The sequence below is a fragment of the Pongo abelii genome, chromosome 19, assembly GCF_028885655.2.
Source record: "Pongo abelii isolate AG06213 chromosome 19, NHGRI_mPonAbe1-v2.0_pri, whole genome shotgun sequence".
Taxonomy (NCBI): domain Eukaryota; kingdom Metazoa; phylum Chordata; class Mammalia; order Primates; family Hominidae; genus Pongo; species Pongo abelii.
Genome location: NC_072004.2, coordinates 55,361,614 through 55,380,248, shown reverse-complemented (window position 1 = coordinate 55,380,248; position 18,635 = coordinate 55,361,614). Strand labels below are relative to the sequence as shown.

At 36.2% G+C, this 18,635-nt stretch overlaps 1 protein-coding gene across 8 annotated transcripts in view; it reads left to right on the top strand.

Moving 5' to 3' along the window:
• Window positions 1–18,635, top strand: part of BRIP1 (BRCA1 interacting helicase 1) — a 182,216-nt gene that overhangs the window by 114,930 nt on the left and 48,651 nt on the right. For all 8 annotated transcript variants that reach the window (XM_024235622.3, XM_024235621.3, XM_024235620.3 and 5 more), the window contains 2 exons: window positions 4,250–4,409; window positions 5,546–5,667. In XM_024235622.3, coding sequence (XP_024091390.3) covers window positions 4,250–4,409; window positions 5,546–5,667 — 282 coding nt within the window. The remainder of the gene's footprint in view (window positions 1–4,249; window positions 4,410–5,545; window positions 5,668–18,635) is intronic.

Sequence of the window (18,635 nt, the reverse complement as noted above, 5' to 3'; positions counted from 1 at the left end):
ATGTGGATATTGTTTGCCCTGAATGAACTATTTGTTGAAGAGACTGTCCTTTCCCCATTATGTATTTTTGGCACCCTTGTTGAAGATCAGTTGATCATACATGTGTGGATTTATTTCCAGGCTCTCTATTGTCTTCCAATGGTCTATATGTCTGTCTTTATGGCAATGCAATTACTATTTTGATTATGGTGGGTTTGTAAGATGTAAATGTCATGAAGCACGATGCCTCTAGCTTTGTTGTTCTTTCTCAAGATTGTTTTGATTATTCCAAGTCCTTTGTGGTTGTGTATTAATTTTTGTATTTTTTTCTGTTTCTGTAAAAAATGTCATTGGGATTTTGATAGGAATTACATTGAATCTACATTTGTATTAGTCTTTAAAATCAATGGTCCCCAACCTTCTTAGCACCAGGGACTGGTTTTGTGGAAGACAGCTTTTCCACAGACCTGGGTTGGGGGTGGGGGTGATGGTTTCAGGATGAAACTGTTCCACCTCAGATCATCAGGCATTAGATTCTCATAAGGAGCATATAACCTAGATCCCTTGCAAGCACAGTTCACAATAGGGTTTGCACCCCTATGAGAATATAATGCTGCTGCTGATCTGACAGGAGATGGAGCTCAGGCAGTAATGCTTACTCACCTGCCACTCACCTCCTGCTGTGCAGCCTGGATTCTACCAGTACCGGTCTGTGGCCTGAGGGTTGGGGACCCCTGCTTTAAATGTTTCATAGAGGACTGTGCATAGTGGCCCACACCTGTAATCCCAGCACTTTGGAAGGCCAAGGCAGGAGGAGCACTTGAGGCCAGGAGTTCAAGAACAACCTGGGCAATATAGTGAGACTCTATACCTACAAAAAAAAAAAAAAATTACCAGGGCATGGTGGCTCATGCCTCTAGTCCTAGCTACTTGGGAGGCTGAAGCAGGAAGATTGCTTGAGCCCAGGAGTTTGAGGTTACAGTGAACTATGATCACACTACTACATTCCAGCCTGAGTGACAGAGCAAGAGTGTATCTCAAAAATAAATTAATTAATTAGCAAAGAAATGAAAATAAAAAATTAATAAAATTAAATAAATAAAAATGTTTTGTATAATCAGTATTGAGGCCATTTAGGTCCTTAGCTTTTCCTTGATGGGAGACTTTTTGTTACTGATTCAGTCTCCTTACTAGTCTGTTCAGATTTTCTGTTTCTTCATTATTCAGTCTTGGTAGGTTGTGTATTACTAGGAATTTGTCCATTTCATCTAGTTTATCCAATTTATTGGCATATAATTTTTCAGAGTAGTCTTTTATTATATCGGTGGCATCAGTGTCTCTTCTTTCATTTCTGATTTTATTTCTCTTTTTTTTTTCTTAACCAATCTAGGTAAAGACTTGTCAATTCTGTTTATCTTTTCAAAAACCAACTGTTTTTTAATTGTTTTTCTGTTCCCTATTTTATTTCTGCTCTAATCTTAATATTTCTTTCCTTCTGCAGACTTTGAATTTACTTTGTTCTTTTTCTAGTTTCCTGAAGTGTGGAATTGGGTTACTTGAGATCTTTCTTTTTTAATGTTGGCATTACTGCTATAAACTTTCCTCTTAGTACTGCTTTTGGTGTATCTCTTACTTTTGGTATGTTGTGTTTTTTTTTCCATTGGTCTCAAGATAATTTCATAACTTTCCTTTTGATTTCTTTTTTGACCCATTCATTGGTTGTTCAAAAGTGTGTTAATTTTTATATTTTTGTAAATTTGCTGGTTTTCTTTCTGATGCTGAATTTTAGTTTGATTCTGTTGTGGTTGCAAAAGATACCTGGTATTAATTTTTATCTTACATTTGTTAAGACTTGCTTTGTTACCTAACATATGATCTGTCCTAGAGAATGTTCCATGTACAGTTGTGAAGAATATGTATTTTGCTGCTGTTGGGTAAAATGTTCTATATATGTCTGTTAGGTCCATCTGGTCTCTAGTATTCAAGTTCCGTTTCCTTATTGATCTTCTGTTTGGATGTTTTATTCATTACTGAAGGTGAGATATTCGACTTTCCTACTCGTCTTATATTGCTGTTTATTTCTCTCTTCAGTACAATCACTATTTGCTTGCTATATTTGGGTGCTCTGATGTTGGTTGTGTGTATATTTATAGTTGTTAAATATTCCCAGTGAATTGACCCATTTATCATTATATAATGTCCTTTTTTTTTTTTTTTTTGGCTCTTGTGACAATTTTTGACTTAGAATCTATTTAGTATCCTAGAATTGCCCCCTCTGCTGTCTTTTGGTTACCATTTATAAGTAATATCTTTTTCTATCCCTTCACTTTCAGCCTATGGGTATCCTTAAATTTAAAGTGAGTCACTTGCAGACAGCGTTTTTATCTATCCAGCTACTTTATACCTTTTGATTAGAAAATTTAATCCATTTACATTTAAAGTAATGACTGATAGGGAAAGACTTACTATTATCATTTCAATAATTGTTTTCTGTCTAACTATAGCTTTTTTGTTCCTCTTTTCCTCCCTTGATGTCTTTTTCTGGAGAATAAAAGGTAATATAATAACTTCTTAGCTGTGTTTATGGAATTAAAGTAGTTCTTCCTATTTAATTAAAGCATATTGTACAGCAGTTAACTATTTTACTAATGTTTTGTTTTATAGTCTTACTAAGAAGTTTATTTCTAAAAATAGTTAAAGGTAAAATTGAGGAAATAAACTATCTTATAAAAATTGATCAGTTGCTGTTTTCCAGAGAATTTTGGGTGGTTTCTTATAATAACTTGTCCAAATTGTGTAGAACTCATAGTATATAACAAGTGGATAAAACAGTTCAATTTAAATAATAATCTCTAATATTAGCTTTTGTCTTTTTCATTTATTCAGCTTTATTATTAACTTCTTTGCATTTGCTATATTTCATTTTCTAGCTTCTTGGAAAGAATGCTTGATTCTTTTATTTTGACATTTTAAAAATAAATATATTTAAAGCTATAAATGTATTTCCAAGTATTACCATTGCTGTACACCACATGTTTCGAATTCTGAGTGCTTTTCTTATTCATAACTAAAGATTTCATGAATTCTACTGTGTTTTTCTATTTAACTCATATGGTTTTTAAGAATATGAGTTTTACAGCCACGTGTGTTGGTTCACACCTGTAATTTCAGCACTTTGGAAGGCTGAGTCTGGAGGATCCCTTGAGACCAGAAGTTTGAGACTAGCCTGGGCAACAAAGCAGGATCTCATCTCTACAAAAAATATAAAAATTAGCTGGGTGTAGTGGCATGCACCTGTAGTCCCAGCTACTCAGGAGGCTAAGGTAGAGGGATTGCCTGAGCCTAGTAGTTCGAGGCTGCACTGAGCTATGATCTTGCCACTGTACTCCAGCCTGGGTGACAGAGACCCTCTCTCTAAAATCAATCAATCAATCAAGATGAGTTTTTGTCTGGGGCTTGACTTTTAATCTACCATGGCATAATTGTTGAAATATGTGATCAATATGATAAGGATTGCTTAAAATTTGTTGAATGTCCTTTTGTAACCTAGCCCATGGCTGCAAATGTTCCATTTGTGCCCATATATTTTCTACTTCTTTGCTGAGTCTTTATTTATATCTTTTTTCAATGCAGGTTATTAATGATGATCAAATATTCAAATAATGAGCTTATCTGCCTATACACTTAGTAAAATGATCTTAAATCATCTTCATTTGAAGACTATTTAAGAATATTAAGAAACTTCACCTTAGGTTTAAAGAGAGAACTTAAAGTTTGTTAACTTTGACAGAGGTTTTTTGTTTTTTGCTTTTGCTTTTGAAATTGCCAAGATAGTAGTAGTAGTGGTGGTGGTAGTGGTGGCGGTGGCGGTGGCGGTGGCGGTGGTGGTGGTAGAAATTGCCAAGATAATAGTAGAAGTAGTAGTAGTAGTAGTGGTAGTGGTGGTGGTGGTGGTGGTGGTGGTAGAAATTGCCAAGATAATAGTAGTAGTAGTAGTAGCAGCAGCAGCAGCAGCAATGTTGGTGGTAATTGTAACAGCAACAGCAGCGGCAGCAGCTAACTGTGCCAGCACCATTCAGATCTCTCTAAATCTGTTAATAAATTTAACCCCATAACAGCTCTATGAGATATATTGTTTTCCTCATTTTATAGATGAGAAAAGACACAGAGAGATTAATATACTTGCTGTAGTCACATTGGCTTAAACAAATGAAGTTAAGTTTGTTTAGCTAGACAGACAAAAAATAACTTTTCTCTCTCTCCTCTTTAGTTATTAGAAAAATTAAAAGAACGTTGGCTCTCTACTGGTTTATGGCATAATCTGGAGTTGGTGAAGACAGTCATTGTAGAACCACAGGGAGGAGAAAAAACGAATTTTGATGAATTACTGCAGGTGTACTATGATGCAATCAAATACAAAGGAGAGAAAGGTAACTGGAAATTATTTCATGGTCAGTGAGAAAATATTTTTTATTACAAAGTAAGAAGGTACAATTATAATTTTATATTTTTAAATGAATTACACTTAAGAGAAAAATTATAATCCTGAGTGAAAAGAAAATAAATTTGGTAAAGAAATTCTTTTAATTATACTTGTTTTCCTATGAATATTTTCACTTGGGTATGCTGATTCAACTTTAAGAAAAACGATGCCATCATCTCATAGTCTTCAGTGCACTACCTGAAATAGTTTGGCAAAAAGGCAGTTAGGATTTATATAAATATATTCCTTACTAGCCAAATGAGACCTATATTTTGATGCATTTAGTACACTTGGTGCTTATATTCTATTACGGTAAACTTGAATTTTCAAAACATAACTGAAAACTCAATTCCAAGTTAGAGCATATCCATGAAGAGTTTGATGTGAGGCCGGGCGTGGTGGCTCTTGCCTGTCATCCTAGCGCTTTGGGAGGCTGAGGCTGGTGGATCACTTGAGCCCAGGAGTTCGAGACCAGCCTGGGCAACACGGTGAAATCCTGCTTCTACAAAAAGTACAGACATTAGCAGGGTGTGGTGCGTGTGCCTATAGTTCCAACTACTTGGGAGGCCGAGGTGGGAGGATCACCTGAGCCCAGGAGGTCAAGGCTGCAGTGAACTGTGATTGTGCCACTGCACTCCAGCCTGGCTGACAGAGTGAGACCCTGTCTCACACACAAAAAATAATAAAATAAAAAAGTTTGATGTGAAGGGATAGTAATAGTTTATGAACAATGCAAGAAAGAGGTAATATAACATGTCAGTATCTTTTTATGGTGTATATATTATGGTGTTCTCTATGTCTGAGTTCATATGCAAGTTGCTATTCTGACATGTTTTTACTGTATAAGTTATCTGGAAGATGCACAGTTTGTAAATTGGTTTGCTACCCTTTTGCATATAAATGTAATTTTGTTCCCCTTATTTACTTAAAGACATTGAACTTTTAAAACTTTATCTCATAATAGTGTTTTATTTTGATTATTAAATTTTGCTACTATATTTACTATAATTATAAATCAGGTATTTAATGACAAGAATAAGCAATTTCTGAGAATTTTGGATATGCTTTTTTCTGTTGTTTAAGATGGAGCTCTCCTGGTAGCAGTTTGTCGTGGTAAAGTGAGTGAGGGTCTGGATTTCTCAGATGACAATGCCCGTGCTGTCATAACAATAGGAATTCCTTTTCCAAATGTGAAAGATCTACAGGTAGGCCATCAAAACCTTAAGTTTTATTATTACAGGAGTCATTGGTTTTGTATAAAGTTAATTGCAGGGATCCCTCATTTTATTGCGCTTTGCTTTATAGTGCTTTTTTACAAATTGAGGGTTTGTGGTAACCCTGCATTGTGCCAGTCTTTCGGCACCATTTTTCCAACAGCATGTGGTCACTTGTTTCTGTGTCACATTTTGGTTAATTCTCACAATATTTCAAACCTGTTCATTATTATTATATCTGTTAGGGTGATCTGTGATAAGTGATCTTTGATGTTACTATTGTAATTGTTTTGGGGCACCTCATACTGTACCCACTTAAGAGAGCAAACGTAATTGATAAGTGGTGTATGTATTCTAACTGCTCCACTGACCACCCTTCACCCATTTCTCTCTCCTTGGGACTCTCCATTCCCTGAGACACAACAATACTGAAATTAGGCCAGTGAATAACCCTACAATGGCCCCTAAGTGTTCAAGTGAAAGGAAGCGTTGCATGCTTCCTACTTTAAATCAAAGGTGAGACATGATTAAGCTTAGTGAGCAAGGCATATTGAAAGCTGAGACAAGACAAAAGCTAGGCCTCTTGTACCAACCAATTAGACATATTGTGAATGCAAAGGAAAAGTTCTTCAAAGGAATTAAAAGTGTTACTCCAGTGAATGTACAAATAATAAGCAAACAGCCTTATTACTGATATAGAGAAAGGTTTAGTGTCTGGAAAGAAGATCAAACTGTCCATAACATTCTCTTAAGCCAAAACTTAATTCAGAGCAAGGCCCTAACTCTCTTCAATTCTGTGAAAGCTGAGAGAGGTGAGGAGGCTGCAGAAGAAAAGTTTGAAGCTAGCAGAGGTTGTTTCATGAGGTTTAAGGAAAGAAGCCATCTCCATAACTTAAAAGTGCAAGGTAATGCAGCAGGTGCTGATGGAGAAGCTACAGCAAGTTATCCAGAAGATCTGGCCAAGATAATTGATCAAGGTGGCTATGCAAAACAACAGATTTTCAGTGTAGAAGAATCAGCCTTCTATTGAAAGAAGATGCCACCTAGGACATTCATAGCTAGAGAGGAGAAGTCAATGCCTGACCTCAAAGCTTCAGAGAACAGGCTGACTCTCTTGTGATGGGCCAGTGCAGCTGGTGACTTTAAGTTGAAGCCAATGCACATTTAACATTTTAAAAATCCTAGAGCCTTTAAGAATTATACTAAATCTACTCTGCCTGTGCTCTGTAGATGGAATGACAAAGCCTGCATGACAGCACATCTGTTTACAGCATGGTTTACTGAATATTTTAAGTCCATTATTGAGATCTACTCCTCAGAAAAATCAGTTCCTTTCAAAATATTACTGCTCATTAACCACACATGTGGTCACTCAAGAACTCTATGGAGATGTACAAGGAGATTAATGTTGTTCTCATGCTTGCTAACAAAACATCCATTCTGCAGCCAATGAATAAAGGAGTAATTTCTACTTCCAAGTCTCATTACTTAAGAAGTACATTTCACAAGGCTATAACTGCTATAGATAGCGAGTCCTCCGATGCATCTGGACAAAGTCGATTAAAAACCTTCTGGAAAGGATTCACCATTCTAGATGCCATTAAGAACATTCATGATTCACGGGAGGAGGTCAGAATATCAACACAGGAGTTTGGAAGTCATTGATTCCATCCCTCACTGGATGACTCTGAGGGAGTTAAGAGTTCAGTGGAGGAAGTAACTGTAGCTGTGGTGGAAATAATAAGAGAACTAAATTAGAAGTGGAGCCTAAGACGTGACTAAATTGCTGCAATCTCATGAGGAAACTTGAACAGACAAGGAGTTGCATTTTATGGATGAGCAAAGAAAGTGGTTTCTTGAGATAGGAACTATTCTTAGTAAAGATGCTGTGAACATTGTTGAAATGACAACAAAGGAGTTAGAATATTAAATAAACTTAGTGCATGAAGCAGCGGCAGAGTTTGAGAGGCTTGAACCCAATTTTGAAAGAAGTTTTATGTTGGGTAAAATGCTATCAAAGAGCATCTTATGCCACAGAGAAATCTATTGTGAAAGGAAGAGTCACATGATAGAGCAAACTTCATGGTCATCTTATTTTAAGAAATTGCCACAGCCACTCCAACCTTAGCAACCACCACCCTGATCAGTCAGCAGCCATCACTGAGGCAAGACCCTCTACCAGCAAAGAGAGTGACTCACTGAAGGCTCAGATGATCATTCACCTTTTTTAGCAATAAAATATTTTCAAGTTAAGGTATATACATTGGCTTTTGAGACATAATGCTGTTGCCCACTTAATAGACTGCAGTATAGTGTAAACATAGCTTTTATATGTGTTGGGAAACCAGAAAATTCATGTGACTTACTTTGTTATGATATTCTCCTTATTGGGGTGGTCTGGAACCAAATTTGCAATGTCTCTCAGGGATGCCTGTATATGTTTTCCTGTATCCTTAGACATTTTTAAATCTTTGGTGAATCTGAATGAGTGAGAAAAATTTAGTAGATACAGATTTTATTTTATTTTCAACTTATACTGTCTTTGGTCAACAAGAGTTACTTTCAAAGTCTGGTCCTGGGCCAGGTGCATTGGTATCACCTGGGAACTTAATAGAAATAAAGACTTTCAGGCTCATCCAGACCTGCCGAATCAGAAACTATGGAAGTGAAGCTCAGCAATTTGTGTTTTATCAGTCTTTTAACCACAGACTCATGGGTTCCTCCGGGGAATCCTGGGGTCTTTTGTCCATCTGGCTCCCTTCTCTCCAGTGTCCTGCCTTGCAGATCTTGTGATTTAGTCACTCCATATTCTGATCTCTTCCACCTCAGCTCAACAGGACCACTGTGCTCTGCTTGTACTTTAATGCTCTGTGCTGTGGTCAGGAAATTATGCCCAAGCAGAGAACTGGGATAATGGAGTTCACCTAATGAATTCCACTTAGCTCCAGAATTACTGTCTTGTGCTGTTTGGTGTCTATTATCTGAAAACAATTGCTCTATTTTGCCCAGTTATACGATTACTTACAATGGAAGAAACATTCTTAAACCATTTACTCAATCTTGGCCAGAAACAGTTGTATCTCATTATCACTGACTGTTTCCTAAACAATATATTTAAAAAACTATAGTAATAATTTGAGCCTAAGTTGAACTTATTATTCATCAAGGAGGATTTTCTTTTACTTCCTACAGGCATTTGAAAGCGCTGGCAATCTAAGAAAACTTGAGATTTTCTGACCACTGAGCTGACTTATTGATTATGACCTATATCCCTCCTCCTAGGATACAATCAGTTAGGGTCTCATACCAAAGCAGGAGTTGTTTCATTAGAATAGTTATCTTTTTAATTGTTAATACTTTACTTGGTACTGTGAATTAGATAATTTTACTTTTATTTTTCTAGTCCATAGCAGTCTTTAGGTAACATTAACAGTAATAAGCAGTATTTCTTTTGGTAGTCCTTACTCTTCCGTAACCTCTGGACCTCTTCAAAATTTCTGAAAGTCTTCAGGGGGTATCTCACTTGATGATTCAGAGTCTAATACTTTTTCAGCCTCCAGTAACTTTGGCGGTTTCCACTACCTTTCTCCAGTTAACCAGTGCTACTGTTGAGGGCACTAATGGCTATGCCCAAGGCTGGGTCTCCTATTCTAAAATGGCTGATGCTGCCTTGACTACAGCTACTGATGAAACAGTTGACATCTACCCAAGAAAACTACTGTCACCATCAACAGCATTAGTGCTGCATTCCACTGAAGCAGAGTGCTATTGATGGCACTGCTATTGGCACTGGTATTATCTCCTTTTAATGTCTTACCATTTTACTCTAGCTCTACATTATTGCACTAAGGCTGCTTTGTTAAAGTGGAAAGAATCCTTTTCCCTTCTTTAGACCACATCTTCTTCCAATATCTTAATAAAATACAATTTTTTTCCCCTAAAACTAATTATTTCCATTTTTTGCCTATGTCCTCTCTCTTCCTTGGACCCTACATATGAGTTCTTGAGACCTGGAAAAGAAGAAAAACTTTATGGCTAATACTAGGTTGTACTAAATATTATACATACAAAGTAACAAGGCCTAAAAGGATCATCAAGATTATAATTCTGATTACATATGAGGAGAAGAGAAGGGAATGATATTCAGAGTAGTTAGCAGAAGAATTTTAATTTTCCATAATTTTTAGTAAAAGAAAATAAGCTGCAAGAAAATATGATGAGAATACAGGTATTTATTATGTTATTCTTCATTATTTTCCAAAAATTCTTAAAATTAAAAATATACATTTGTGAGGAAAGGAAATTCCATTTCTTTTTTCTCCACCTTTGCCTCAACAGCTATGATTTTGAACATTGTTATTATACCAATCTGGGGTTCTTAATGCTTTTTTCCTCAGGATAAATTCTTCCTAGATAATATCTCAGTCTGTCATGCAAAAAAGACACCTGATGGCCTACTCTGACATTCCTCAGTCATGATCCTATTTGTCATAGTTCTGCTTATGTGCATAAAATAGCAAAATAACAGAAGCATCAATGGGTTCTGGGTAGAGGGGAGGAAGGTGGTTCTAAAGGGTTATCCCCAGTGGTTCCCAAAAGGTACAAGTAGAGTGGACACAAGAATAGTTCAAGCTGCAGGGACAAAGGATAGAAAAAGTGAAATTATTTACCAGCACTACTAGATGTACTGGGAAGTGTATTTCTTATTGCCATATGTCTGGATCAGTTCTTCTTCTGTAACAGCTCCAAAACTTAGTGACTTAAAACAGCAATCATTTATTACAGGTCATACATCTATGAAGTGATTGGGTGACAGATGATCTAGGCTTGGGCTTGGTTGGTTGGCTCTCTCGATTTTAGCTGGGCTCAGCTACTCTGCCCTAGTTGGCTGATCTGTGCTGAAGTCAACTGAGTCAGCTCTGTTCCACCTGTATTTCATTCTTTGTGGACCAACAGACTAGCCAAGGCATGTTATCATTGCAATGGCAGTAGTACAAGAGGGCAGGCTTAACTGTATAAGCAGTTAAGTCAAATACCTATTTACATCACATCTGCTAACCTCCTGTTGCCCAAAACATGTCCATGAACAATCTCAAAGTCAAGGAAGGGGAGAAAAGGGATAATTTCTACCACATATGGCAAAGGACTTAGAATCATGACTTCAAAAAGGAGTCCTCAACTATCACATTTTTTCATAACTAAAAGGTATTTGTTAGTTATCCATTTATAAGACTGGTGTGTTATAAGCTTTAAGAGTATAAGCATGCAGTTTTTATAATGATTAAGAAGGCTTTTTATTATTTGGAAATGCCCAGAATATAGCAGTCAATACCTAAAATACTTGAAATATGTCAGAGCATCATTATGGGTGATTTCTTAAAATTTTTATAAATGGTTAAACAAGTATTTGAAAATATTTGTATGCCTCTATGGAATATAAAAGTTAAGTTTAAAATTCTAATGCAGTCCAGTTTATCTGTTTTTTGTTTGTTTGTTTGTTGCCTGTGCTTTGGTGTCATATTTAGGAAAATATTGGCAAATCCAACATCATGCATATTTGCCCCTAATGTTTTCCTTGAAGAGTTTTACAGTTGTAACTCTTTAATTTAGATATTCGATTCCTCTTGAATAAATTTTTCTATGTGATATATGGTGAGGTCCAATTTCCTTATATCTAAAGTGAATCTTTTATTGACAGCATGTAGTTGGATCAGGTTTTTAAAAATCCATTTGGCCAATCTCTGCCTTTCAATTGGAGAGTTTAAACCATTTACATTTAAAGTAATTACTGATAGGAAAGGACTCACTTCTGCTATGTAGCTATTTGTTTTCTTGTGTCATGTGCTTTTTGTTCCTCAGTCCTTCATCATTTCCTTTTTTCTATTTAGTTGATTTGTAGTATACTATTTTGATTCCCTTCTTTCCTTTTATATGTAGTTTTTGGTTTTTAGTATTTACCTTGGGGATTATAACTATCATCTGAATCTCTGTTCCTCCCTTTTTATATTGTTATTGTCACAGATTCCATCTTTATACTTTGTGTGGCTGTTAATTTTTAATTATTGTTTTTATGCATTTGCCTTTTAAATCATATAGGGAAAACAGAGGAATTGCAATTCAAAAGCATATTGTAGTATTCACCTGCACAGTTACCTTTACCAGTGTCCTTTATTATTTCCTAAAGCACGTATTCAGTGTTTATAAAGATGTTTTATAATCTGTTACATGGTGTACCTTGAGGATAGGGATAATTTCTTAAGCATCTTTATGTCTCTACAACTAAGATATTACCTAAAAACATAGTGTTGAATAAATGTTTTAGTTAATGATTGAATGGGGTTTTAATAGAAGTTATTAAAATTGTATTTGACTTTGTTATTTGTTTTTAAAAACAACAGCAACCACCCTCCATTCCTGGAGACTTTAAGGATGGAAATGATAGTAATCAGTAGATGATAATGAACAGGATGGTAGTAAACAGTGGTATGACTCATAAGGAGGCAATACAGGGTAGTTATAGTAGTAAATCATTAGAGGATATGTAGAAGGGAGTGCTCAGTCCTCAACAGCATCTTACACTTTATCTAATACATAGTAGAACATAATAAGTGGAGGGAGTATCTTATATTGACTATATTGGCTATCCCTCTTTTATTATTTATTTAAATATTTGTATTTTATTTTATAGACAAGGTCTTGTTCTGTCGCCCAGGTTGGAGTGCAGTGGCACAATCATAGCTCACTGCAGCCTTGAGCTCATGGGCTCAATTGAGTCTCCTGCCTCAGTCTCCTGGGTAGCTAGGATTGTAGGCATATGCCACCACACCTGGCTAATTTTTTTTTTTTTTTTTTTTGGAGAGGTGAGGTCTTGCTATGTTGTACAAGCTGGCCTTGAACTCCTGGCCTTAAGGGATGCTCACACCTCAGCCTCCCAAAGTGCTGGGATTATAGGTGTGAGCCATCATGCCCAGCCTGTATTAGTTTTTTATTGCTGTGTAACAAATTATCACATAGTGGCTTAACACACATTTATTGTCTCAGCTTCCATTGGTCACAAGTGTGGGCATGGCTTAGCTGGGTCAGGGTTCCACAAAACTGCTACAGTCAGAGTGTTGGCCAGGTTGTGTTGTTATCTGGCACTTGGGGTCCTTTTGTGGTTGTAGGACTGAGGTTTTTCCTAATCCATCCAAGAGGCAGTCTTTTTAAAATTTTTTTGAAAACAGGGTCTCACTCCATTGCCCAGGCTGGAGTGCAGTGGTGCCATCATGGCTCACTGCAGCCTTGGCCTCTCGGGCTCAGGTAATCCTCCCACCTCAGCCTCCTGGGTAGCTGGCACTACAGGCACACACCACCACACCCAGCTAATTTTTAAACGTGTTTTTTGTTTTGTAGAGGCAGGATCTTGCCGTGTTGCCCAGGCTAGTCTCAAACTTCTGAGCTCAAATAATCCACCTGCCTCAGCCTCCCAAAGTGCTGAGATTACAAGTGTGAGCCACTGTGCCTAGCCCTAAGGGGTACTCTTGGCTTCACGAAGCTATTCACAGTTTCTTGTCATGTGGCCTTTTCACAAGCCCCCTCGTATCATGACAGTTTACTTCCAGAGGCCAATAGGAAGCTCTCTAACCCCAGTCAGCCAATACAGAGTCTTACACAACTTAATAAAATTGTGAGGAAAAAAATAAAATTAAAAAATCATGGGAATAACTTCCCATCATTTTTGCTATATAATATAACCTAATTAAGAGTGACTATCCCAGAACCCTTTCCATATTCTGTTGGCTAGAAGCAAATCACTGGTTCTGCCCTCACTTAAGGGGAGAGCATTACAAAGTTGTGACTCTCTGTATATCACCTTAGGGTGTGTCTGCCATCCTCCTATTCCCTATGAAAAGAGATGATGATCTAAATGACCTCCATAGATGGCTCTTCCAAAACTAAAACTATGCTTCAAATTACAGGACCTTAAATTAGAACTTTATAGTTTTCTTTTACATTAATAGTCTAATAAGTAGAAGTTGTTTATTAAATAAAAGTTTAAATATTCTACCTTATAGAAATGAAACAACCTATTTCTGCATTATTTTGTCTATTTCATTTGAATTCATATTTAAAAAGGTTAAGATCATTGAGTCAGAAAAGTGATTTGAGTGGGAAAAAGAAGGCAGTGACATTAATTTTATGATACTAAAATTTTTTCTTAAATTTGAGAAAGATTATGGAAGTAAAAGTTAAAATACAGTTTAAAATACTAACATAAGACTTTGCAGTCTCAATAGCAGGGTTTGGCTTTTCGAGAAGAAGGAAAATGTATGTTAGAGCCAAAAATATAACTCCTTTGGCTGTGACCAGGATTTCCTCTTCCCACCTTAGGGACTAGAAAGTAGAGGTAGGAAAATTTCATTTTGGAGCCAAGTGTGACTTGTTTAGTTCAAGTCATAATTTATTGCACATACCTGAGGGACCTGAAAATAAAGAAACCCACTATGAAATGTTGATAATGGGCTACTCTGAAGGTAAGCATTAAGCTAACTTTCCCAGTGAGGATTTTTTTTCACTTCCACCTTTCCCAGATGCTTCTGATCATTCAAAAGGATATACTTAATCGTATAATAGTTAAAAAGAAAACTTTCTGTGCACTAAACCAAAGCATTTGAGGGGCATGAGAATGAACCAAGGCTTTTATATGACTAGATGTCAATGGAAAAGTATAACTAAAATAAAAGTTGTTTTCTTTTTCATGTAATTAAATCACAGTATAACAAGGCTGCCTTTTTAATGGATATCTAAAGCAAATCCTCTGGCCAATTACTATGATCTAACAATTACAGGAGTATTCAACTTTATAATTGAGGCATCCACCTCTCCAATTGGTGATATGGACATAGTTTGTGAGACATGATAAGGTACAAATATATTTAGGTTTTAAAATTGCATTTTGTTTGTATTGCCTAGCATAGTATAATAGTATATAGAAAAGTTCTCATTCGTAGGTATTGTTCCTTTACTTCTCTGAAGAAAAATTTATAAAACCATGGCATATGGCTAAAAATGTTTATATTTTTAAAATGTTGAAGTGGTGTGTTAGATTTTTATAATTGGTTTAATAAAATTCGATGGTACTTTTCATTGTCAGAAGTGCCCTTACAATGGTTAAAATAATTTATCATGCTAATAAATTTTATATTTGTGGGTTTTTTTGGTAATATAGTATGTTGAGTTATCAAACGAGATTTTATTTGGAAACTATTTAAAATTCACATAGTGATCTGAATGTCTATCTTACTATTAGCATACAATAACCATTATGAGTTCCTTTTTTTGTTTAGGAAACTTATCTTAGCTCTGAATGTACCAAACTATTTGGGTATATATTATTTTAATCAATTTTTTAAAATTACTTTTATGATTGAAAAATTCAGACATCTATTTTAGTTATATTAGTTATTGACTTTATAACAAGCACGCACAAAAAAATTGATAGGCTTCCATGCATTGTTGGCATTTTATAAACCACAGAAAAAGGGTGCTTTCCCTAAAGGATAACAGCATTAATAAAGTAATAAAGCACATTAAACCATGTTAAACCAGTGCTTTCAACTGTCAAAATATTATCAGATGATGGTAATATTGGAATTAAAAAAAATTTTTTTTTGAGACAGAGTCTCACTATATTGCCCAGGCTGGTCCTGGGCTCAAGTGATCTCCTGCCTCAGCTCCCGAGCAGCTGGGATTACAGACTCTCGCCAATTGCACCTGGCTGTATTAGAATTCTTAAATCTAACAGATTTCTTTTTAAGGAGAATGATATTGTTCCATTGTTATTCCTTTTGCTTTGACAGCAATATGAATATTCACGAGAAAATGAATGAGGGCAGGAATGCAAAGGACTGTAGTATATCAAGAGGAACTTGATTTCAGAAACCTTTTAGGTAGATTCATCTGTTCCTTTTGAATAGATTTATCAATCCCTTTTGAATTACTCTTCTATCAAAATTATGTTAATGACGGCCGTGTGCAGTGGCTCATGCCTGTTATCCCAGCACTTTGGGAGCCCAAGGTGGGCAGATCATTTGAGGTCAGGAGTTCAAGACCAGCCTGGCCAACATGGTGAAAACCAGTCTCTACTAAAAACACAAAAAATTAGCTCCGGTGTGGTGGCACGTGTCTGTAATCCCAGCTGCTTGGGAGTCTGAGGCAGGAGAATCACTTGTACCTAAGGGGCGAAGGTTGCAGTGAGCCGAAATTGCGCCACTGCACTCCAGTCTGGGCGACAGAGCAAGACACTGTCTCAAAAAAAAAAAAATTATGTTAATGATATTGAATGTTTTGTCATGCACTTATTCATTCATTTAACAAACTTTTTTTAAGAGCTTAATTTGTACAAAATGCCGTAGGTGTAAAAATGAACAAGATGCTGTCTCTACACTAGTAATGTCAATAATTTACGGAAGAACAGGAACATATAACAAGATGCTTTGGTGGAATAGAAACCAGGTGCTCAGATGCTTAGGAAAGCTGAAGTTGACCAACACCTTTTGCCTCCCTTGCAGATACCAATTTACTTGACTGACTTGCCTAAAAGGGATGGAGGAGCCAGAGAGATGAAATTTGAATCTTCTCTACAGTGAGATTCAAATATACAAACATTTGATAAAGTGGAATGGCCTCATCAGAGGTTAGATTACAACAAAACTATTCAGATTATAAAAACTATTCAGACTAGGTGCAGTGGCTCACACCTGTAATTCCATCACTGGGAGGCCGAGGTGGGCAGATCACTTGAGGTCAGGAGTTGGAGAACAACCTGGCCAACATGATGAACCTCTCTCTCTCTACTAAAAATACACAAATTAGCTGGGTGTGATGGCACAATCCCAGCTATTTGGGAGGCTGAGACACTAGACACTAGAGTTGCTTGAACTTGGGAGGTGGAGGTTGCAGTGAGCCGAGATTGCTCCACTGCACTCTAGCCTGGGTGACAGAGAGAGACTCTGTCTCAAAAAAAAAAAAAAAAGAAAAGAAAGAAAAGAAAAAAAGCAACTATTCAGAATAATAAAGCAACCTTTTCTTTTTTTAATATCTGGCTAGAGCACCAAGTATTATAATAGACTCAGGGGACACAGTGATACACAACACAGTTTATAGCCCCCCATCTCATGTTGCTTATAGTCTAGCAAGGAGTATTGACATTAACGTAATGAAGAAACAATCACAGTTGTGAAGAAGGCTATAAGAAAAAGTCACAGGAACCCTGAGAACGTTATAGCAGGTCTTTGGGGATCAAGAAAGGCTTCCTGAGGAAGTGATATTTAACCTAACACTGGAAAGAAAACTAGGAGTTATGAATGTGTACAGAATGGATAAGAGTATTCTCAACAGAGAGAACAGCATGTGCTAAGGTTCTAAGGTGGAAAGAGGATAGCAGTTTCCAAGAACTGAAAGAAGCTGAAGTTGTGAGTCTGAGAGAATGGCATGTGAATAGAGGCTGGGAGAGGTATTTAGGAGCCAAATCACTTAGGACTCTGTATGCCATTTTCAGGATTTGGGACATTCTAAGTTATGGGAAACCAGATCCAAGAACACAGCCTGAGGTCAGAGTGGAGTGGAGTTCTGGTTATAGTGTTGCATCTGATACAGAGACCCACCTGGATATAGCTCCGATAATAATACATGGTTACCCAGGGGAAATGGATGTGAATATAAACTTAAAGTGCTGTAATACTTAACTCTTTAACATTTAGGAGTTCAGCAACTTACTCTTGGAATTTTTGGAAATACTTAGGTTCCATCACAGATATAGAAGAAAAAACCTTGTCACCTCTAAAAGTCTAGAGTGAGTATATCCTCAATTACTTAAACCTTTTTTTCCTCCTCAGAGTACTTTTTTTCCCTCAGCTTTTTTTTTTTTTTTTTTTTTTTTTAAAGATAGTTTGGCCAAAAGTATTTTAAAAGCGGTTTCTAAGTATATCTTGAAATTCCAAAATTAAAACCTAGTTTAAATCTAAGTAAGCTGTCTAGGTTAATAAATTGTATTTACCTTGGCCAGTAAAAAATGAGTTAATGAAACCCCTCTGTTTCCATCCCTTCTGAAAAACAAATGAACAAACAAAAAAACACAAAACAAATGGATGAATTGCTGAGGTTAATTTTTTAAATTCTCCATATTTTTTAAAGATATTTTGGGATCAAGGATGGAAATATTTAAAATCCCAAAATTTTAAGCAAGTTTGGTTGATGACCTTTTTCTCCTAATACTCATGTCGTTGTATTTCCTTAGCAAAAAATAAATAAATAAATAAATAAAGCCATGCCTGAAAATATTGCTGGAAATTTCTCTGGATAATTAATAAATAAAAACTTTTGGTTTTGATTTTTGAACAATTCTGAAGTTATTTTCTTGTGCTCATCTTATTTTTGGTGAGAAAAGGAACTTTGACCTTTATATATTAATTTGGCTCTCAAACTAGGTTGGAGGATTTAAAAGTGAAATTATCACCCTGAGGACTTGTAAGGTTGATTGACACTTACCTACTTAATGTTGGCATGGAGCATAATCAGCAGCTCTACCTTAAGGGCAGTGGTGGGATTGTTTTTTAGCTTCTCTGAAAATAACTAATTTTTTTCTTTAGAGGAGAATTTTAGTTGTGAATTTTAATCAGTTTATTCAGTCAAATTCTCTCAATGCCTACAGATTGTAGGCATGTAGAGGGGCTTCAGGTGACTATGTCACTTTTTTTCTAACTGTAAAGCTTTAAGGTCTCAAATAACATAAGCTGTAGTAGATATTGCTGTTCCATGTTTACAACATCACTCTTTCCTGTTTTCCCCAAGGATTAAAGGCTTGAAAGCTTGGGAATGAGTTCAGTTTATACTTTCTAACTGTAGGACACATCACCCCAGTGCATCAGTGACTATAGTAAGCTATACAAATAACTCAGTGTATTTTCCTACTGCATCAA